Source organism: Solanum pennellii, chromosome 9 (assembly GCF_001406875.1).
Source record: "Solanum pennellii chromosome 9, SPENNV200".
Taxonomy (NCBI): Eukaryota; Viridiplantae; Streptophyta; class Magnoliopsida; order Solanales; family Solanaceae; genus Solanum; species Solanum pennellii.
In genome coordinates, this window is record NC_028645.1 from 75,537,352 (window position 1) to 75,561,898 (window position 24,547).

The 24,547-nt window shown below is 30.9% G+C and overlaps 3 protein-coding genes across 4 annotated transcripts; 1 reads left to right on the forward strand and 2 right to left on the reverse strand.

The window, feature by feature from the left end:
• The first annotated feature begins 2,647 nt into the window (after positions 1 to 2,647).
• LOC107031690 (phospholipase A1-Igamma2, chloroplastic-like) lies at positions 2,648 to 6,352 on the forward strand. Its single transcript, XM_015233137.2, has 4 exons — positions 2,648 to 3,305; positions 3,420 to 3,664; positions 4,004 to 4,495; positions 6,032 to 6,352. Exons 1-4 carry the CDS (start codon positions 2,736 to 2,738, stop codon positions 6,261 to 6,263), a joined length of 1,539 nt encoding a protein of 512 aa, XP_015088623.1. The 5' UTR covers positions 2,648 to 2,735; the 3' UTR covers positions 6,264 to 6,352.
• A 6,068-nt stretch (positions 6,353 to 12,420) lies between these two features.
• Positions 12,421 to 19,558, reverse strand: LOC107031213 (glutathione reductase, chloroplastic). 2 transcript variants are annotated; one of them, XM_015232501.2, is made up of 11 exons: positions 19,054 to 19,473; positions 17,535 to 17,760; positions 17,172 to 17,450; positions 16,895 to 17,071; positions 16,221 to 16,274; positions 15,963 to 16,111; positions 15,669 to 15,732; positions 15,430 to 15,600; positions 15,206 to 15,340; positions 14,314 to 14,402; positions 12,421 to 12,876 (listed from the first exon to the last, which is right to left on the reverse strand). In XM_015232501.2, the coding sequence occupies exons 1-10, from the start codon at positions 19,428 to 19,430 to the stop codon at positions 14,361 to 14,363; spliced, it is 1,674 nt and encodes a 557-aa protein (XP_015087987.1). In that variant the 5' UTR covers positions 19,431 to 19,473; the 3' UTR covers positions 12,421 to 12,876; positions 14,314 to 14,360. The 2 variants fall into 2 exon arrangements, with proteins under 2 accessions (XP_015087987.1, XP_015087986.1); XM_015232500.2 differs by lacking the exon at positions 14,314 to 14,402 and having other exon boundaries at positions 19,054 to 19,558.
• A 1,768-nt stretch (positions 19,559 to 21,326) lies between these two features.
• LOC107031507 (photosystem II reaction center W protein, chloroplastic-like) lies at positions 21,327 to 22,601 on the reverse strand. Its single transcript, XM_015232913.1, has 2 exons — positions 22,400 to 22,601; positions 21,327 to 21,739 (listed from the first exon to the last, which is right to left on the reverse strand). Exons 1-2 carry the CDS (start codon positions 22,491 to 22,493, stop codon positions 21,435 to 21,437), a joined length of 399 nt encoding a protein of 132 aa, XP_015088399.1. The 5' UTR covers positions 22,494 to 22,601; the 3' UTR covers positions 21,327 to 21,434.
• Between the last annotated feature and the right edge of the window lie 1,946 nt (positions 22,602 to 24,547).

The following is a 24,547-nucleotide window of genomic DNA, read 5'->3' on the forward strand; positions in this document are numbered from 1 at the left end:
ATAGATGTGATTTAGTGATTACCTTCAAATATCAAATATTATATTTTTATTTTTTGAATCTCCTTAGCAAAAAATTTTAAATTGAATATATGTATATAAGGGACCATTAGATGGAACTTTAGTGAGTTTCCGAAGCTGATCATATGCTTTTTAACTTGACTTCAATTGATATCTAAGTCCTTTAACTTTGGATGTGCACATTTAAACATTTAATCTTGTATCAAATTAAATAAGTAGATGCACGTGTTAACGCGACATAATACACATAAAACGCTACGCAAGATAAAAAATTATCATGTAGGACAAATATATATATTTGTTTAATTTCATACTAGTTAAAGTATTTGTTTGTGCACACCAGCCAAACTCATGTTAATGATCATATTGATGTATTTTTACTTTAGCTTCATCGTCCTAAGTTCATTTAAATCCATTTATTTAATTTTAATAAAATAACTTAATTATATTAGAGAAAAACTTCATTCTTGTCGTTATAGAGGTTCAATCATGCAACCTTAATTCTATAATATCCAATAATTCAATACGTTGAATTAGGTCTTAGGCCTAACTCACACCTCAAAGCTAGCTCAAAGAGATAAGGATTGTCCAAACCTTATAATAAGTCTACCTATTTCATTAACCAACGATGTGAAATTTTTGTCATTCTTTTAACACGTTCATTTTTATTTATTATTTCTTAAAAGATATATCAAGTTAAATATAAATAATATAGAGATGAAAACAACTCGAAAATTTATATTTATTTAGAGGGTCACAAGTGACAAGTTGGAAGGAGAGACGTAAACAATAATGTAACAACCAAATTAAAGCATATATAGGACCATTCATCCCTTTTTGCGTCAGTTATTGATGCTTTTGGTTGGGAAAAATCAATTCGTTAGTAGCAAAATCTCTATCACAAAAGATAATTGATTCCATCACACCATTGTCTAATTAAAAAGATATTAATAATGTTATTTCAATTTTATGTAACCAAGTAACTATTAAAGAATAATCTTTTTGAAGATATTATTAAGAATAAAATTAGTAAAAATATCTTTTATTTTTTAGGAGTGACTAGAATTTTAAGAGGTATGTCCAAAGCTATAAACTAAAAACATCACTTATTTAAGGATATCGATGGAGCGAATACATTTGATGAGTGATGCTTGTCTTATTTATTTGCTAAAGAGCTAAATTAAATTAATTTAATGAGTACCTTAATTATAGTTAAAAGATTGAATTTGGAAAAACACACTTTTACCTTTGGTAAGAAAAAAAGATATATCTCTTCAATTTTTTAAAATTAATATTAGTAATTTTATTTAGAACCTATATTAATATAAAAGAAAGAAAATTTTAAAATCAAATTTCGCGAAAAAAGATGATTGTGTATATCATTGTATGTCATGTGTATCAATGTTATATATGACATACACGTGACACACACACACATATATATATGATAAACAAGTGATATATATACGTAATATACATAATATTTACAAGTTATATACATGAAATTGTTCTTCCACAACCTCGAAATTCAATATCATATTTGATATATAACTTCACCAAGCCAAAACAAAATCATATTTTGCTAACCCAGATTTTGGCTTCAAAGCTCAAACTCAAAAAGAAAGATTAATTTCAGCTCAACAAAATCATCAAGTCAACTTTTCTATTACCAATCAAGTTTAGAACTCTAATAGTGATTAAATAAGGAAAAACAACGATAAAATTTTGAAAGTCATATATATTATGTGGAAATTTTATTACTATATTTTGAAAGTCAAAATAATACGGTAACTTATTATAATATGATTATTTCATTAAAATGAGTTTCGTGTGTTTCCTTTAAATGAATTGAAGTTTGTATAGTTTATCACAAAGTGGTACCATTTCCATGAATATGCAATATAATTCTGTTTACTAATTTTATTAATATTATATATGTTTTTAATGATTCTTAACTAACTTTAGCTAAGTAGTAAAAGTATAAATAAATAGTACTACATTTATTTTAACTGTATTATATTGAAATTGAAAGCAAGTTATAACAAAGTTAATATTTTTAAAAAATAAAAAATCATAAGTGGGAAACTTCTTGAGAAATCCATTTAGGTCAACCTCTTAAGCTCCAAGAATATTACCTATAAAATTATTCCATGTGATACATGTGCACTTCATTTTTCTTCTCATAAATATTATTCAAATTATTGACTATATTATTACTTCTCTATTTATTTTTATTTTTCTAATATTTTAAAAATAAAATCTTTATATTTATCCTTAAAAAATTGAAATGAACAAGTAAAAGTAATCGACGGAGATTAGAGTATATATATCAAGCTTGCTTCCATTCTTTTTTTATATAAAAAATATCACCTACATCTTCTTTTTGAAACTATTAGTATTATCTTAACCTTTTTTTTTTCCAGTGTTCAATGTTCTTATTTATGTTTCGGTTAAATTTAAATTGAGTCTCATTTTGTGTGTAATGTTTTAGTAGAATTTTCTTTCATATTCAAAATTCACATTCAAAATTTCTGATTAAGACTGAAACAATATCACCAACCATTCCACCACGATACACGTTAGCGTATAGTATTATATTAATACTTTGTTTCCATCTTGCTATATATAAAAAAGGACCACCATCATTTCATCATCCCAATACATAGCCCCTCCTCCCTCCTCAGCTATCCCATCATTGACCTCATTTTGTTTCATCAATGGCTTCTCTCACTAAAAACTCCATTCTCACATTCCAAACATGTACACCCCATAAGCACCAAGGTACAACCAATTTCAAACCCGCCGATTCATTTCTTCCTCCCTCTTATCCCCTTACTAGAGTCAAGTCGTCAACCAAAACGCGCTCTTTGTCCTCTAGAACAAGCCAGTCTTTTACATCTATCATTGACGAAAAGGAAAAGACCAACCTATCCATCGATCAATTAGAAGAAAGTGAAAACACTGGTAATAGGACGAATATTTATGAACCAGAAGTAGTAGATCGATGGCTAGAAATTCATGGTCAAGATGATTGGGTAGGTATGCTTGATCCAATGGATCCACTTCTTCGTAGCGAATTAATTCGTTACGGAGAAATGGCTCAAGCTTGTTACGATGCTTTCGATTTCGATCCATATTCTAAATATTGTGGGAGTTGCAAATTTCCAAGACGCAAGTTTTTTGATGGATTAGGTATGGCTGAGTATGGGTACGATATCACACGTTATTTATATGCAACTTCAAATATTAACTTGCCAAATTTTTTCAAGCAATCGCGTTGGCCTAAGGTAACTTTTATTTTCTGTGTGTCTGATACGACTGCTTTATTTGAAAAGTCAAAATTGATAGAAAAAATGTATCCATTTATACTTTTATTTTATTATGTTGTGTCGGAATAACAGATATGGAGTAAAAACGCGAATTGGATCGGTTATGTTGCGGTTTCAAATGACGAAACGACGAAACGGTTAGGGCGTCGTGACATAACAATAGCATGGAGAGGTACGGTGACTCGTTTGGAATGGATTGCTGATTTAATGGATTATCTCCGTCCCATTTCTTCAGATAATATACCTTGCCCTGATCCTAATGTCAAGGTCGAGTCTGGATTTCTTGATCTTTACACTGACAAAGACGAGAACTGCAGGTACGTTCATTTCATTAAAAAGTTTAAGCTATCAGAGAGAACATAGAATTCGATTTCAGTACTTCTGTCTGCTCTGATACCATGTTGAAGTTTGTAACCATTTCATCGAAAAACTTAAGCTATTATTCGATCTGAGTAATTCTGTCTGCTCTGATACCATATTAAAATGTATAACCATTTTATTATAAGCTTAATCTGTTAGACAGAACACATAATTCAACCTTAGTACTTTTGTCTGCTCTGATACCATGTTGAAGTGTGTAACCATCTCACTCTAAAAGGTTAAATTGTTAAAGAGATCAGAGTTTTAGAATTCATATCTTTGAATGATTTATGCAGGTATTGCAAGTTTTCAGCTCGAGAACAGATACTAACGGAAGTGAAAAGATTAATAGAAATGTATCCAGATGAGGAAATGAGCATAACGGTTACAGGGCACAGCTTAGGGAGCGCGCTAGCAATATTAAGCGCGTACGACATAGTGGAAACGGGGTTAAATGTGAAGGCGGATACAAGTGGTGTGCCAATATGTGTGTTTTCATTTTCAGGGCCAAGAGTTGGTAATGTAAGGTTCAAAGAAAGAATTGAAAAATTAGGTGTGAAAGTGTTGAGAGTTGTGAATGTTCATGATATAGTACCAAAATCACCAGGATTAGTGTTGAATGAACATTCACCATCTATGGTTATGAAGATATGTGAAAAGTTACCATGGAGTTATTCACATGTTGGTGTGGAGTTGGCTTTGGATCATAAGAATTCACCTTTTTTGAAACCAACTAGTGATCTTATTTGTGCACATAATTTGGAGGCTCATTTGCACTTGCTTGACGGGTTAGTCCTCCTTCCACTCTACTCTTATACGTGAAACGAAACTGTTTGATTAGACACGATTTGCTTAATTTAAAAAAAAAAACAAAAGTTTTAGATTTTTGGGTGAGTATAATCATCTCGTAAGACTAAAATGAGAAGTTGAAAGTTAAATTATTACTAATAACTATACAAAAGTAGCACCAAGGGTATGACGACCTAGTGGTCAATGAACACGTAGAGAACCCTGAGGTTACAGGTTCAGAAATTAACGCAGACAAAAAAATAATATTAGGTGAATCTTCTTATATGTCATAACCTTAGTATACATTATCTGATATCTATTACTGATGAGAGGTGATAGATATTTTATGAAAATAATTGAAATGCGTAAAAACGGACCTTTTTTTTAAAAAAAACAAAAAAACATGTTATATAAATTTGAAACAATTTTTTTTCTCCACATAATTAATAACAAGAGTTCCTAGGTAGCATTTCAATAAAATCCTAGTAAAAAATTATGCTAATCTCTTTTTTTTCTTAAATACAAATTTTAACCAGTATAATTATTGTATATGGCAGCCGGATAATGACAAAAGAGTTTAAACTTATCAATATGAAAGATCTAAAAAAAAATATACTTATACAATTATATACCAAAATTGCCTATCCAGATAATAATTAATCAAAGTTGCTATGGACATATAAAAACTTTCTAAAACATTATGCTAAAACTAATAAAAAATAATTACACGTCTGAAAAGAGTTTAGATTGAAGATTTTGGTACGAAATATTAAATAGAGATTGATATCTTCTACGCGATAGAAAATATATTAATATAATTTTATAGATTCTGATTCGACATTAAAAATATATATATTAAGGTGGTTGTGAGGTAGACAACTGGGATTTGGAATTATTTAAAGTTGAGCATATTATTATTATTATTATCTTGAACAGATGCATAGATGAAGACTTCAAAAAGAAAAAATAATAAACAAAGACAAGTAACATCATCATATTTTTTTAAATAATGAATAGAGTAAGATGAGTCATCACTTATATATTTGTTTATTAATAGCATGGCCATATATATTATTATATATATACATCTTGTTTTGGCATTTCTAGACATACAGATCTTATTCACATGAGTCCATACCGTGTGTGAAAACTCTAATTCCAACAACAATTTTGAAATTCTATTGAATTTTTGTGAGTGGTAGCTTTAATTGGTAAAAATAAATAGTGTGATTATTTTTTACATTGTGAGCTTTTCAAAGTCAAAGTCATAATCAAAATTTAGTATTGTCGTACTTTTAATATATATCTTAAAATATTAGATGAAATGCTTATATTTTTTCTTTTTAAGTACAAAAATTTGAATGACGTTAAAATCATGATCACATTTCAATATCATTTTTAATCATAATCTTGAATTTCTATATAACTTTCACATTAGGAACGTAATGAATACGTAGATATACATATTATATTAAAAGTGTGATTTTTTTAACAGTTTAGATTCTTAGACGTAGAATGTGTTTATATGTGGACAGATATCATGGAAAAGGGAGAAGATTTGTGCTTGAAAAAGGAAGAGACATAGCATTAGTGAACAAAGCATGTGATTTTTTGAAAGATCATTATTGTGTTCCTCCTAATTGGAGACAAGATGAAAATAAAGGTATGATTAGAGACAAAGATGGACGTTGGATTCAACCTGAACGTCCTAGACTTGATGATCATCCTCATGATATTCATCATCATCTCAAACATTTAGGACTTTAATCTTGTACATTATTAACGTGTGTTACTATGTAATTTTGTATGTAATATAATATAGTGTTTTAGTTTTAATGACTGCTAGGTTTTAAGTATTATTTTATAAATTATGTGATATTAAAACAATGAAAATTCTAAACTCTTCTTTTTTTTCTTCTGCACGATTAAATATTGTGTACTTTGTTCTTGTTGACGGCTCGCCGACACCATTGCTCATGTTAAAGAACAATTATTAATTTATACTTATGTTATTAAGGATACATGATAAGAAGTAATAAATTTCATCCTGCGAGAAGCACATATAGTTTTACTAGTTTTTCATAAGATAAAAGCAAATGTCGTTTGATTGGCTAAAAATAAGTGGGTTTTAAGTAAAAAATAAAAAGTCAAATATAAATGACTTTTAAATCAAAAAATACAAATAAGGGAAGACCTACTTTTGATTTTTAACTTATTTTAATTTTTTTTTAAAACTTTTTCTTCAAGTTATTTTTAACCTTTTCAAACACTTTCTAACTAATTTAAAATTATTTTTGACTTATTTTAAGTTATTTTTAATCTTGCCAAACACTTCCTAACTTATTTAAAATCATTTTTTGACTTATTTTAAGTTATTTTTATGTATGTCAAACACTTTCAGAAGTCAATAACTGACTTAAAAGTACTTTTGGTTAACTTTTAAGCCAAATTCAAACACCCTTATAATTTATTTTTTTTCAAAAATTTCCTAAAGAAAAAATACATTTTGAGAAAAATACCCACTCGAGGCCTGTTTGAATTTGAAGTTGTTAGAAATTATAACTTAATGACACTTAACTTATTTTGTCTTTTTGTTTAAAAGTAAGTGGTTAAATCCACTTCTTTTTATTTTATCCAAATACTATAAAAATATTAAAAAAATACTTAATATAACCTCATCCAAACAAGCACTTTAAAAGGCTTGGTCAAACTTTAATGCTGCTCAACAGTGTGTATTAAATAAAACTTGGCATTTGTTAGCACAAATTAAAACTTTTAACTTAAAGCATTTGAATAAAATTATCATTTCTAAAAAGAGTTTAGTTAAGCTTATCTGTAAGATTAGAATGTGGTGGGAGATAAGATTGAGATGAGATCATCTTAAAAAGCTTGTAAATAATATGGTTGGCTAAGGATTTTAATATCAATACTAATTAAAGATAGTTGTCAGATCAACAGGATCTGTATATAATTATTTAGAGGAAAACAAATGAAACAAAAGGCAAGTTTGTATCACTTTATTTTTTTTTAATTAATAGAAAAATAATGTAGATGACTCATTCATTTGTTTATTTATCTATTCTTGACATATCTTACTTACAACTCATATGGATCCATCCATATATACTATGAATTATGAGACTCTGATGATTGATCAAAAAGGAGATAAAAATTGTTCACCTATAAATTTGAAAGAGGGACTAGACCTTACCTCGTATATATATATATATAGACTATATAATTGATTATAAACTTTCTTATAAAATTTACAGGAGGGACTAGACTTTACCTTATATGTATATATATATATATGTATAGACTATACAACTAATTATGAACTTTCTCTTTTATCATATCTAATTCTGAAACTAGAACCATGTATATAGTTATTTGATGGCATAATATATAAATACAGTTTTGAATTTGCTTCGAACAAATGATATTTATATATGTTTTCTAGTTTTAAATGTGTATAAGTAGATACATACTTAAATTTATATAAAATTAAATAAAAAAAATACATTTTGTCTTACATAACATATTATAAAATGATAGTTTTATGTCTTATGTTACGCCTTATGCGTATTATTTATCCTCCCATTACTATGTTGTTTGAGAAAAAGAATAATTTATTTTTAATAAGTTGTAATTATAACAGAATCAATGAAAAATTTGAATATGTGATTAATGTATTGATTGTTATCAATTATGTTATTAGGTTATTTTTTAACGAAGTATATTCATTATAAATAAATAATTCAAATTTATATTTATTTTTAATAATTTTTAAACCTTATAGGTATAAATCATATTTATGAAATAGTCAAATATTCTTGAAAAGACTTAGAGCCAAATCAAAAACTTGACTCACATATTATTTATCAAGAATATTGATAACTTAAGATCAAACGCTAGTTAAGATTTGATACATGCTCTATTTCTCTAAACATATTGTCTTGGCTGATTTTTCATCTGCAATAGCACCTTGTTTTCCACAATTTCCAACACACCATATATAATTAATTGCCTTCGATCAATAATTTGTAGACAATTATTTAATTTTTTGTAATAAAGTAAGGTGTTTTATTAACTTTTTAAGAGAAACAATAACGCTTATAAGAAGTAGCAGAAATTATTTTTTGTAAAACAAAAGTAGTTTTCATTTTTTAAAAAAACACTTTTTGAGAAAATTAAATACACGTTTAAAACCCGTTTAAAGTTAAAATTTTCAACTTATGACTTTTGATTAATTTTTATTTCTTTAACTTAAAAAATATATATTTGATGCATTTTATCCCAATACTTATAGAAGTGTTTTAAAGTACAATCAATCCAAACAAGCACTTCAAAAGATTGACAAACACTAGTGGCTGTTAAAAAGTGTATTAAATAAAACTTGGCATTTGTTAGCACAAATTAAAACATTAACTTAAAGAATTTGGATAAGATTGAGATGAGATCATCTTCAAAAGTTTGTAAATAATAATGGTTGGCTAAGGATTTTATAACCATTAAATTAAAGATAGCTGTCATCAGATCAACAGGATCTGTTAGTATAATTTTAGAGGAAGACAAATAAAACAAAAGGCAAGTATACATGCACCATTTCACTTTTTTTTTTTTTTATGATAAAGAAAAATAATGTAATTTCTTTATCAATTCTTTACATATCTTACAACTCACATGGATCAATCCATATACAATATGAATTATGAAACTCTGGTGATTATTGATAAGAAAAGAGATCAAATTTAGTCCCACGTATAAAATCTAAACTAATGTTATTAAACAAAGAGGGAATCAAGTCAAGAAATAGTAAGGAATTTTCAATAATGACATATTAGAGATTACTAAATAATATTTGGAATATAATACTAGAATTTATAAGTATGAGATGATCAATTTAACATGATTGTGGAGTATAGGATTGGTTAATGATATCAACATAAAATGTTCTCATTACACAAATATTATCTAAAGACAATGTTTATGCATAAAGAGAAAAAATAAGCAAGTGTTACATAGGCATTTTTTTACTTATTTACGTTTGACTTCACAAACCCCCTTAACATCATCTAAAAGGGGTGTATTCATTTTTCAATGTTTAACGAACTTTATTCTTACTAATTATAACTCATTTAAATATAGAAAAATGAATAGAGAGTATGTAATAGTAGTAAAGATGAAAAAAGACATAAAATAGTAAATTTATCTCTTGATTTTTCAAACTAAATAAATAAAATCAAATGACTGTATTTAGTGCATATTGGACAAATAAAAATGAATGAAGAACGTAAAACTTTATCCATATTATATATATAAATATTGCTATATAACAAGTAGAGAAAACGTGGACAACTGTTCAAATCCATTAGAAAGTGAAAGAATACATATCCCCAACATCATGATCTCAACAACCTAATAAAAATATATATGGTGTTTTTGACCTTATGGAGCCAGCCTGCTTCTTTTCTCAACAATAATTCAAACTCTTTATTTCTTATTTAGTGGGTTTTCATTGATTTCGACGTACCCATTATAAAATAATCTCATAAATATTTCGAAATTATAATCCTTTTTATCAACCAACCAAAGGACCTTGAGAATTGCATACAAAGAAACATTGACAGTTGATTTGGCTTTATCACAAATATCATAGAGGAAGGTGAATTCAACCATGAGTTTTGTATTTAGACAGTAAGTTCTGCAATATATATATAAAATACAACTTTATATCATATACATGAAAAATGAGTGTGTATAATTTATATAACTTAACTGTCATGATTTCGAATGCATCCTGATTCAAATACTGGAACTTCACTAGAGATGAATCAAAAATATTTTAACACATCAAAAGAAGTGGAATAAATTTTTGAATCAGCATATACAAATCAGTATTTCGAACGCATAACATCTAAGTTCTAATCCTGATTCAAATAGTAACAAGAACTCCGCAAGGACTCCATATGTCATCATGAACAAGTTCAAACCCAAATTTAGTAGCTATTAAAATCAACTGAAACAGTTACTTTCTTTGTTTAGCTAAAAGGCATGTAGTCACAATGATGTTGTTTATCAAATCTCAAGTTTAAGTGTTATGATTCTTTTTTACTATATCTAGAGGTGCATGCTCTAATCCTTTTGGCCAAACAAAAAACTATAATCAACAGTTGACTAGCATTACTCACACCACTTGTTCATTATTGTAGTTAGCTGAGCATGCTGTAATGACTTTCCTTTCAGAACATACAATCCAAAGTTCTCTTTACCAATCATCTTCACCTGATTACTGAAGAGGTTTTCATATATACCCAACTCAGGGAAGAATACTACTGAACATCCAACTCCTTGGTAAATAGTGAAACTGATAACAAGTTATACTTGAAATCATGAATATACAAATAATCATTCCTAACATCTCTAGATTAGAGGTAATGTGGTTTGATGCCTATTATTCACTATACTATCTACTTAATATGACATTAAGTTTATAAAAGTACCTGCAGTTGCAGCTTTCCCCATATGTTCGAGATGTTCATTCTTCATTTCCATGTTCAGCATTTGATAAGTTTGTTGGTTCGGCTTGATGGCTGGTTGCTTGTGGATATCCATCCAGCAAACTTATATCAGCATGATTAACAGAAGTTCAAATCTCCCTCCTTTCTTTCTGAACTTCAAAATCTGGTGGATACCCCACTTCTTTTGTATGTCCTTTTGTGTCCCAATACTCGTACTGCATTGGGATTTTCCTTGCCTTGAAATTAACACCCACCTATGTTGTTGAAGCCTGCAGCTCCTTCTCTTACCTCTGCAACATGTGCAAAGTCTGCCAAAAATGTCTAATTCTCCTATAAAATTATCAGTATCATAACCAGTACTTGGCTTCTAGATTGAGCACAAGACTCATTAAAGCTCATTGGGATTATAGGAGTCTTTTAGATATAAAATGTTCTGAAGTTCTTAGATTCTGGGCATGCACTTCCAAGATAGAGCATGAGAACTTTACACTCATTCGAAAGATCTTCCAGTTTAGGAAAAATAATTCAATACAAACATGGTACACTGTGATAAGGTAGCAATCTCTTTATGCAAGTAGAAGATTCAATAGTCATTCACCTTGCCAAATCTCCTTCAAATCATTCAACATTTTGTGAGCATTAAAAGCATACACAATACCATCGACCAACTCCTTACAATATTCATAAACCAAGAGAGGCCTACAACATTCACCTTTTCCCACTATTCATGCAGGTCAAACTCATCTTAAGTAATAATCATCGAGAAAATCTAACTTGCTCTTGCCAAGTAAACCTATCCTCTCATAGATCTACTCCACAGTGCATAGTTCTCAGTCCAGATAATCGAATACAACAGCAAATTACCTGGTGTGCCAGTAGGTTGAAGACACAAAGGATGTCCCAGGGACTGATCAGAAAAAGAAGAGACAAAGGGTGATGGTGCTCAATTGAAGCAACTCTTCCCACTAATCAATCACAAGAGCGGTCATCTCAATAGCTATGAACTCAACTGCTCAAGAACGATTCAACTCAGACTTGTTTGAATCGAAACAACTTCTCCCACTGATCGATCACAGGAAGAAGATGAAGAAGAGAAAACATACTGCAACTGGATCTAGCTACATGAATACACTGTGAAGTCTACTAATTGTCCACTTAATAAACCAACAGTCTAACTGATTGTCTAACTAAACTTTAAGTCAATTAGATCAAACTTTACAGCCTTGCCATTTACTATCTATCATAGCCGTCTCGCAGTTACAATCTCAGCTTGTCACTTGCGCTCATTCTATCAACGAATTATTAACAGTGACTAGCATGTAAAGGTTAAATTGTCACAATATCAAACACCTAACAAGTAATAAAAGATGTGTAAACTGACAGTAGTTTTAGGAAAATGAACATTTCCAATATATAAAAGCCATTAAGCAATCCGCTTAACTGCTATTATTGCTGCATATCAACTAATTTTATAATTACAAAAACAATACTTAATAAGCAATGTTATAATTACACCGCCCAAATGTGCCCTCAAACCCAGCAGAAAAGTAGAATAACGGAGAAAAGCATCATCAAGATATTAGTCAGCAATCCTCTGGACTCCCCTAAATAAAATCTGGACAGAATGTTTAACCTCAATTACTTTGATCAAAGGAAATACTGTTGACAAGATGCAAGCCAATGGATAAATGCATATACCATCATCACAACCACCTTGAGAGACCTTTTTAAGTAGTGAAGTTAGCATTTGTTCCGAGAAGTATTAGTGACTCAGTGTCTTAGAAAGTTTTTTGCTTGTTGTAACTCCATACTGATGTTCCATAAGCTACCATCAGTCTAAAACCTCTTTCAAATTGTACCTGCAAATGTAATGTCCGCACAATATAAACAGTTGTGGATTTGATAAATGGACAACATACATACTGGTTAAAGAAAAGATACTACACATTGAATTGATTGAGGGGGTGGAATATTCAATCTTCACATACAGGGTTTAAAGGTACCATTTTTTTCATTAAAGTGATATCAACCGTCAATATATTGAGCATTTCAAACTTTAGGAGACCATGTAATCCATCTCATATATGGTGCAAGCCAGTTGAACATATAAGGAAATTGTAAAACAGAACTCTTGCTACAGCTAAATGACAATGAGTGCAATCAAGTTGCGAGTCTAATTCCTGAGGTTGTACGAAAATTTGAAAGATGTACTTCATTCCAATTTATGTGACATAGTTTGACTCGGCATGGAGTTTTTTCAAAAAAAACTTGAAACTTGAGGTCTTAAACAAGCCATGACATTTTGTGTGACTATATAAGACTTTGAAACTAGTGATCTAAAACATGGTCATAGTATGGCAATAAAAGCTTCAAAGTTCAAATTAAGAGCAAAAAAGTAAGTTTCATGCTTCCAAATATAGAATCGTGTCACTCATTTTTAAACAGACTAATAAGGAAACAGTGTCGCATAAACTGGAGCCGAAGGAGCAGTAATCATTTTGGACACCAACAATCACCTCAGTTGTAAGAGAATAAAAAAAGATACCAAAACTTGAACACTTAATTAGATGCATCATAAAAGAGTTGTGCAGTTACAATATCCCACATCCACCCTCTGAACTTCGCATCCATATCCTCATAAAATCATTATCCCTGATTGCAAACACTACAAACTGGCAAATTACCATAGGCGCTTCAAACATCTTGAGCTTTTTAGCTCTGCACATGCATATCTGTTATTCATTAGAAACTTGAAGTCTTTTATTTGATTATTCACAATTAAACAAATCATACCGTGTAGGGACAATGTCAATGAATTTGCATCATATTGGATATGATTAAGGATTTTCAGTCATGTTCAATATGTCAGTTCCATAAGTGCTTATTGCAGCATATGCAATGATCTGAGAGATCTAATACTTCTATCAGGATTTATGTTATTGGATGTTTTATTGGCCACAATGAATATTAATCACAAAACTAAAATTTCTAAATTGTGATCTCAGTTCAGACTTCACAACTGAGAGAGTATAATGTTGGCAGCAAAATAAATACAAACTACCATCATCATGTAGTGGTCTCCGTTTTCCTCCTTAATGTGAAAAGACAGAGGTAGTTGTAATTGCACTCAGCCTTAATTCACATGACGTATGGCAACAAGAGGACAGTGGCTAACGGTGATAATCTAAGTGGCATAAATAAGAAGCGCCTAAGAAGACAACACGATATGAGACAAGGCATATGTAAAATTACAAACAGCCTCCTTTTTGTGTATTACAGAAGGAACCCTTTCTTACTCGTGTTCTCTGTGTCACTTGACAAATTGAGCCTTTATCCCCGCATATCAAACTCTTGCAGCAGCTTTAGAGTCGTGCTCTGCCTTACCCTAAAAGACAAAATGCCTAGCCTATTCAGTAGCAGAAAAGAGCATGACACAAAATTAAGACATCAAAAATCTATTAAAGTTTCCACAGAGTGTGAAGTAATTTTTTCAAAGACCAATCTTATTTATTGGAAGAAGAAGAGGGAAAAAGATGAAAGTTGATCATTTGCTTCATTAAAGGGATATTCAGTTCAATGGAGGAACAGTCCTAATAATGAGCACACTGGTTGATACATTATGTGATTTCAGACTTCAGTTTCACTAAGAGTGAGAGAGATGTTGAAGTTAAAGTGGTTCTGTTGTGCATGCATTCGAAGCCATTAAATTTAGTATTTAGTTATATTTTTAGTAGCTTTATTTATTATTCTAGAAGAGGATTTATGTTTCATAGCTTCATAAGTATTAAGTTAAGCTATATTTATTAGTTTGGAATAGGATCTAGATTTCCTACTTTCATAAGAATTGACTTCCTATTGATGTAATAAGACTCCTATTTAAAGAGGTTTTTGATGAATAAAGGGGTAAGTCATATTTCAGAAAAAATCAAGAGATCGGAGTTATGTCTTCCATTGAACTCTAAGGTTTCAGTCTACCTTTGAAGAACTGAAGTTATAAGTTATATACAAAAATAGGTCGACCTGGGAATTCGAACAAAGGCGAGGGGAAGTCGAAGTCAATTGATTTAGATTTTCATGTTCATCGTCATGTGACTCGATCTTTTTCTAATAATCCTAACAATTTCTTCACAAATACTATAACAAAAGAATTACAAGGAGGAAAGCACGAGAATCAGGTAAATGACAAACCTCAGATGGACTGCTTCGAATCTTCCTTGTTGGGGTTCGCATGGTGACAAACTCCTCTGCTGCTGTAGGGTGAATACCCACAGTGGTATCGAAGTCCGCCTTGGTCAACCCTGCTTTGACTGCAACCGCAAATCCCTGGAAGTTTCATTATGAAAAAAAGCATTACATGCATATTTTATGAACAATCTGAAATATGCACCAAAGAATTAAACGGAAACTCCAACCTGTACAATTTCTGGTGCATCGTCTCCACACATGTGCAAGCCCAGAACTTTGCTAGACTTCGCACATACTACCAATTTCATGAAAACCCGATCTGGAAGACCAGAAAGAGTGGCCTTTAATGGTCTAAAATTTGCTGTATAAACATCAACATCACCATATTCTTTGATGGCCTGTAAAAACAATTCAAATCATTTATCATAATAATTACTTATCAATTCACATACTCTCGCTATTATACCTCTTCTTCTGTCAGGCCAACTAGTCCAATAGGTGGCTGGGAAAATACTGCACATGGTACGTTCCTATTTGGGAAAACAGAACACTCAGATCAGGGAGCAGCTATAGATGTTTCTTTTTAAACAAAATAAAATTCAGCTGTGAGAGCTTATGCATTTTACATGGTAGAACCACAGATCTCAAAGCACAATGTACCAATTTGTAGTAAGAAATAATTGGAGAAGTGTGCATCTTCGGCAGTCCTTGTCAAACTTTTTAAGTCATCAAATGAATTCACAGAAGAAAGAAGAGGTACCTATAATCGGGTTTTGTGGGTTCACCAGCAAAAATAGTTTTTGCCAATGCTCCTCCCTCCATCAAAGCAACTGGAGTTAGATTAATTCTATCAGTAACATCTCCAACTGCCCAAATTGATGGCACTGACGTACGAGAATACTCGTCAACCTGTAAAAACAATTTCAAATTAAACTCTCATTCAAGAACACATGCACTAAATAGCTAAAGCAAATTCAAAAAAAAAAAAAAAAAGAGAGGAAGGCAGGAAGGCAGTCACCTCTATGGCTCCGTTCTTTGTCATTCTCACTCCCACTGTATCTAATCCTAAATTCTGCAATGTGTTTAAACAAAAAGAAAATCAAGCAAGTGGTGGTTACAACTTGAATATCCAATCAAAGAGAGCATGTGTTTGCAAAAATAGATGAAAGCAGTAATAAGAAAAGACGATATCCTTCCACATAATATGAACAATATCAAATAACAAACAACGAAGGAGTTGATGATGAAAATAGAAGCAAAATAATCACCTTTACAGGAGTACTAGTCCAACCAAATAATTTACCGCCACCCACCACCCCCACCAAAAAAAAAAAAAAAAACTGACTGGCCTTGGCAATCTCACACCACCCAAAGAGAGGATGGGAGAGAGAGCCCAAAAGAAGGTTCAGTAAAAGATCTTCTCATCAGAGTACCTTGGAGTTCCAATCTCATCAGAGTACCTTGGAGTTCCACTGCGCTAAATGTTATAAAAGCAAACTTTCAGCCTTTCACAGGCATCACAGGGTTTTGGGTTTAGTATCGCCAATTTTGGGGGGAGGGAGAATGATTGGCTAGACTATAGAGTAGAAATCACCATGCTCTTCCTCCATAAGGCTTCAAACATAGTAATTAACTGAATTAACCTATGAGGTCTATCAGAGATATAAGCTACCAACAGAAAGCAGAATAAACCTTTGTATTTGGACTTCGTCCTGTTGCAAACATGATATGAGAGAAACCTTCAACTGTTCCTCTGTTAGTCTTTATAGACAGTGAACCATCTGCTGACTTGACAATAGCCTGAGGCGACTCCTCGGTATGGAACTCAATTCCTCTCAGTGACATCTGTTCACCAACAAAATCCCTAATCTGCATATACAAAAGAAGTTGAGTGCATCATCCAGATTTTGGGTTATGAGAGAAAATACTTAACAGAATCTACTCTGCATGTCAGGGATAAATTACTCACTTCTTCATCAAAGCCTCTCAAAACCTTCTTTTGTCGTATAAATACATGGACCTCACTTTTCAATCCATTGAAGATTCCAGCAAATTCAAGTGCAATATAACCGCCTCCAACAATGGCAATTTTGTCAGGCTTCGTTGGCAAATCAAGGGCAGCATCAGAATCTATAGCATACTCGCTTCCAGGAATGTCTGGGATAAATGGGCGGCCCCCAACTGAAATTAGTATGTTCTTAGCCGAGTAGAGTTTACCATCCACATCCACCGTATGAGGATCCACCACCTGAAAGTACAGACAAACACAAGGTAATATGCTTCAACTTGAAGCCTTAAAGAGCATGAAATTCAAATTCTAACATTTCCCGACCTTTCCCCGCCCTTCTATCAGAGTGACATCCGCATTCTTCAGAATATTCTTGTAGATACCCGTGAGGCGCTGCAACTCGGCATTTTTATTAGCAATGAGGGTGCTCCAATCATGTTTAGGTTCCGCCTCATAGTTCCATCCAAAACCACAACTCTCCTCAAACTCATGAGAATATTTTGATGCATATACGAGCAATTTCTTGGGTACACATCCCCGAAGCACACACCTTCATTAGAGAAATCAAGAAATGATTACACTAAATAGAAACATTATTGTTTATGTTACACTTCATATGAAATTATTTCTCCCCTGGTTCTAAGTTATATGACATTCTTTTCATTTTGGGATGTCCCATAATGTTTGACACCAATCTATTTCCATACAACGTTCACATTTATCAAGAATTCAACACATTAAACTATTCTGATTTTAAAATTTGATGTGGGATGTTTTCACTTCTCACTGTTAAACTAGCTTTTCAACCATTATTACAATATATTTCTCCAATGTCACTACTACAAGACAAATGCAGTCATATAAAATGAAATGGAGAAATCGAGGGAATCTCACAATTCTTTCTTTGTTTACGGTTTTCTAAAAGTTATATAGATACTTCAAGATATAAATGGTGATTTAAATCACTCATTTTTTCTATCCATCTCAAAAGGTTGGATAAGATAGAATAATTACTGTGCCTGACCAAGTCATATATGGTTTTACCATATAACGACTTGGTCAAGTAACCGCTTTTCCGTAGAGAATGGCAGAAGAAAACTTCACTTGAAGGTAAACGTGGTTAGCCAACGCGGAATCAAGGCGGGCAGTTGATGTGAAAAGGAGACAATCAACTACCACAGTTTTATCGAGAACAAGCCGAGCTTTTAGAGAACAATTTTGAGTACAATAGGATGTTGTTTAGGCCCATAAAGGCTAGCCCCATAGATATGAAAATGGACTTTTTGTACATAGAATGAACATCACTCATCATCCAGCATACATGCAACATGCATATTCTTTCACCTAAGTCTATTCCATTCAATTCCATTTGTTTACAAGCTTCATGTGAAGAAGCTGGTAAAAAGAAATGATAACATCACAGGCATTTACAACCTCACTGTACATACTATTTTCTTATATTAATGCTAGTCATAGTCTAGTTTCTGAAAAACAATCCTACTCTCCCTAGAGAAATATGCACGATTTTGATATCAGGACCTTCCACGAAATGATCCTGGAATCCATAGTAAAGCTGCAGTTTTTCCTATGAATCACATAGCTCATCCAGTTCGATCAATTCAGAAACTTTAGCAACAATATCATAAAACAACATTACACTTTAGCTTAAAACATATTTGAGACAAATAAAACAGTGAATAATCGCCCATCTTCTACACTTTTCTCTAATTCAACAATTTGTTGATTCTCCTTCACCTAATTCCCCAGATAAAAGTATAAAAAGAGTAAAGATGACATTTTTTCACAACCAAATAAAAAAGGTTCACTATAATGAAAAACTCACGTGCCACCGACGCCTCCAGTTGAATCAGAAGATATAGTAGAGAAAGGAAGCTCACAAACAGCAACCGAAGCCCCAAAATTAGAAGCAAAACGAGAAGCCCTAACGCCACCACTACCAGCACCTATAGTGAATAAATCGAAATCGTAATGCCGAGGAGTTTCAACTCCATTAGATGACTCAGCACGAGGAGTAGTGAAACGGCGGCCATAAGATAATGATGAGGTACGGGTATGAGAGAGAAAATTGAAGCGGAGAGGCTTGACAGGGTTAGAGAGAGAAAGAAGAGAGAACTTAGAGAATTTGGTCTTGTAAAGAGAATGGAAAGTTGGAGAAGAAAGAGTTGTACTGAGCTTTGGTGAGCTCAAAGATGTAGCCATGGCGGAATAAATTTCTCTGTTTTTTTCTTTTTTTGTGGTGAAGAAATAAGTGAAGGCAATTCCGAATTTGTCTCTGTTTATTTTTAAATTATTTTTTTTTGTGATTCGAAAAATCTCTCAAAGATAGCTATTCAAACTTCACTTCTACGCAGCTTTTGTTTATTTATTTCTTTTGGAAATTTGACTATTTTGGAAGTATCTAAAAGGTTAATTTTAAAAATTGAAGTTTTTTTTTATTTTATTTTTAACTGAAAATACTTTTGTTTATTATTATTATATTATCCTCTGAAAATTCTAGAGTATAATTTAATTTCAAATTAATTTTCAAAAATTTCTGGCTTAATATAAAGTGAAAATAAACCATTGCCAAATGCCTTATTTTTATCAATTTCATTTTTGCTATAAAATTATCATTGTTATTTGTTAAATAATTTTAAAATATCCTCATCAATAAGTAAGCATTCGGTCATGTGATATAATATATGAGATGAAATCAACGATTGAATATACAATTTCAGCCTGATTTCACTTTATGATTCTATATCATTAACTAATACATTCTTATACACCCTATCAAATGATCTTTTAGATATATACTCTGCATAATGGAGAAAGGTAGGAGCATTGTGGAAATTGAAGTTTAATCGGTTACGTTTTGTTGATATATATATATATGTTATTTTCTCTTTTATGTTTATGTGAAGCTAAACTTTACATTCTGAAAATGATAAATTACAGATATTTATATTTGACGATTATTTTCAATCTTAATACGAATTATCAATTGTGATTGTTTTTCTTAATTTTGTTCACAATTGCTTGATTGTTTTACAAACATTTAGGTTCTATCATTTACTTTAGACATGCTCGAGAAAGGTCATTTAGGTTCTATCATTTACTTGAGACATGCTCAAGAGAGGTTATTCTTAGACTAGAGAAGAACTAAAGAAGACTTGACCTAATTTCGTTAAATTTATGGCTAAGATAAAGATACACTTAGTTGTCTTATTCAATTAAATATTGTAAACTCAATGCATTCATAATAAACTAATTTCATAAAAATACAAGTGACAATATACTTTGATAGACAAGTAATAATTTAAGAGAATACTACGAGTAAATCTAATCAAATTAATTAGCAATATATAACTGATAAATCAATATGAAGAAATAATTCGAGAACTCAGTAGGATTGGTGAACCAATTTGAACGCCTCTAACATTCATTATTGAGTTTATGTTTATTTTAATGAGTTCATAATTATAATTGAAAAAATAATAAGAATGAGAGGTGTTAAGTGTTTTATCATCCTGGTGTCGAGCTCCTCTCTTCTTTACTAAAATACTATTTCGAATGAATTGGGAATTACGTCTTTCTTTGATCTACATAATAAGGCTTAGGAGCTTTCTTTGTCATAATAGATCTCTCCATACCAAGAAAGCGAATCACAATGGATCAAAACCCTCAATTTCCTTCCAATTAGTAAGATTTTATCTCTTACTTGAAAAATTGTGATCAAGCCCTCCCTTTATTCCTCGAAATCGAGCGGGCAACAAGAATTAGAGTCAACCTGTATAACATCTGTTTCCATCTAATCGGCATCTAAGAAGCAAAACTTCTCGATTGTTTGCTCCTTGTGCAGAAATGTTTTTCATGATCTCCAGCTCTTTCTCACCAGCTCGTTCTTTACTAAGCATCTAGACGAACCTGATTTACATTAGTTTAATTCAGTAAATAATTAATCACAAGTCCCTATTGGACGACATTACTACTCTTTATTGTATAACCTACATAAATCTCGTCGAGTGAACGTATACCTCATATTTCTTTCTTCCCTTTCTAAACATCACTAATTTTGTTCAATATTGTTTAATGCATCACGAATTGAATTGATTGTTGAAAGAGGAGAAGGAAAAATACAATACTTCAATTGAAGAGTGTAAGAGATACAACATCAAAAGAAGTAGTTAAATTAATTAAAGTTTGATTATAGTATGACAAAAATTAAAGAGACATTCCAGATTCTTCATCTTCATCAAGTCCAGAAGTGTAAACAGTGTAGAGAGACCAAATCAAACCAAATACACCTAAAAGGATCCAACCAAGAAGATTGTTGCTGAGTCCAAATGGTAGCCCTGTTCCTTCAGTGCTCATTCTTTCATCAACCAAAGCCATTGCTACTGGGTTTGACATGCTTGCTGCTACTGCTGCTGCCATCAATGATTCTCCCATTCCAAACTTTGATTCACCCTTTCCTTTTCCTTCCATTGAACATTTCACTTTTCCACCCTTGCTCATTGATGGTAATCCTGAATAAACACAGATTCAGAATTTAAACTTCAATATTTACTCTATCCTAATATATGTGGCGCTTTTTGTTTTCTAAGAATCAATTTGACTAATCTTTGAAGAAGCTACGAGGTTCAAACTAGTTCTGACTTGATATATATACTATTTTCTAATTTTGTCCCAATCTTCGTGTTTTCTGAGAATCAATTTGACTGATGGCTTAAAATTCATCTATTCAAAGTTTATACTATAGTTTTCAATTCTCTTTCAATGTAAAAAAGATATATTTTAAATTATTGATCAATGTTTACATAGTTTGAATTTCGAAAAATAAAAATATAACATGAATTAAAATAAAATAGAGTAATTTTTAGGTGAATATGTGTGTTATACGTATGTAAAGATCGATGAACACATGCTCATGGACTTTCAACTTAATTTAAGTCCAAAAGTCCCTAAATAAGTGAAAATCATCGAAAACTACATAAAAGAAACCGATCAATAATGCCTCTCTAAACCGATGTATGAACTCAACATTGTTATTAACCCTAACCGATGAATGATAGACATGCTTATATATATGGAACGAATTTACTTTCAACTTCTTGAGATTGAACTCGCGATAAACTAAAGCTATCATATTTCAAAATTTATGAAATTAAACTAGAAAATGAACGTACCAAGAACAATCGAGGTGCGAGATACAGATCCCCTTTGCACGAGGGCGGCACGCGCCACTGAAGAAGTTGTGGTGCAAGCAGTGATGGTTGCCATTTCTGTATTAGTGAGAGAGAATGATCACAACTTCTAATTTTTTTTGTTGATAGGGCTATTATCAACTCAGTTTATTCATACACAACATACATATAATTGGGATGAATAATAATCTCTAGTTGAAAAAAAAGCATAACCACACCTCAACATGGATTATTTGGATTGCTCCTTATCTCTTTTTAACCAATTGTATTCAGCCATGTGTCATGTCATCTAATATTAACCACTGTTTTTTTTATGAAGTGGACCAACCAGCCACATCCATTCAAAAGATATTTTTTTATCGTTAGTTATTCTGATTTAAAATAATTTTGTATAGTTTCTAATTATGTGAAGTTATATTTCAAAAATATTGAAGATTTTATGTTTGAATTCATATAAATATTAGTTAGTTTGACCATCATATTTTGAACTTATAAATATATACAAAATCTTTGTTGTATTCTGAAGAAAATTGCTTGTATTTTCTATACGAGTATTATCTTTTTAAGAAAAGTCGATTCTTAATGCCTCAAAAGACATTTTTTTTCCGATTATATTTCTTATTTTTTCCTAACAATATGTTCATGTGTATTACAATTAGTAGGAGAACATGTGCAAGATCGAATTAATAATTTGAAATGTACATGAGAAAATTGTGCTACAATGTGAAAGAATCGAGCTAGATTACATACCTATCGAGTAAATTAAAGCTCTTCTGAAGTCTTAATATTTTATTTTTTTCTGTCATTTATATATATAAATAAAATTGTTTTAGCAGTTTATTTTATATAATATATAATAGATAGATGTATTAGAGGTTTTCAAAACTGAAATCGGTGAGCCCCTGCATAATTAAGATCAACAATTACAATATATATACCTTATTATGATGTTTTCTCGTAAAGTTATTCAATTTTGTCTATAACTCAAAAGTTACTCAATTATATATGTAAATTGTATTCACAAATCACTCAAACAGACTTTAAAACGGTAAACAAACATAACTAAGTCATCAAATATAGTATAAGATAAATATTTATGACCAAGTTTACTAGTCCCTTCGTCCCATTTTATGTGACATTTTTCGCATTTCGAGATCTAAACAAGTCTATCTTTGATCGTAAGTTTTTCATAGATCCTTTTAACATTTTGAATTATCAATTATTGTGACTTATAATACTCTTCACGTAGTTTACAAATATATAAATTTCATTTCAAAAAGTTTGAAAATTCCATACGCAAATGTCCGGTCAAAGTTAAACTGTTTGACTATCAAAAAAATGAAAAGTGCTACACAAAATGGGACAGAGGTAGTATTTTTTAGTAACATATAGAAGTCTTAAATTGAACAAACATATTTGTTTATGAAAAAACTTGATTGTTATAAAAATTTATTTGTTCATGAAAGAACATGACTCTTATGAAAAGTCGTCTATTTATGAAAGGACATGACTTTTATGAAAAGTCGTCTATTCACAAAAGACATGACTCTTATGAAAAATCGTTTACTCATGAAAGAACACGACTCTTATAGAAGTTTGTCTCTTAAGTTCTATAAATATAAAAGCTCTCTTAAAGTAGCCTAAGAAAAAATTGCATATATAAACAAAGAGCTTTGTTGTCACTTGGAAGGATTTGTTTTTATTTTTCACAAGATGTATATAAACAATTATCTTCAAAAAAAGTGATTTTACACGTCTCAAAGCCATCTTATTCTTCAATTATATTTCTTATTTTTTTTCTAACAATTTTAAAGAGAAATAGAGTTTGATTACTGCATTAGTTTTGGTTTATCTCATTTCACTTGATGCAATTCACACCCAATTTTTGTCACATAAAAAGAAAGTAAGAGAAAGTGATTTGAGTTTGATATGAAAAAAATGGATCAAGAAGGAAGCGATGAAAATCGATTTTTATTTTTTGACTTTGCTTAGTATTTAATTATAAATTTTATCCTTTGAGATTTTTGAAATTTTATTTTCATGAATCTTTAGGTAAATAATTCACTTGTAATGATCTTGAAATGCATTTTAAACAAGTTTTGGAATGACATATATATTTGGTATACTTAT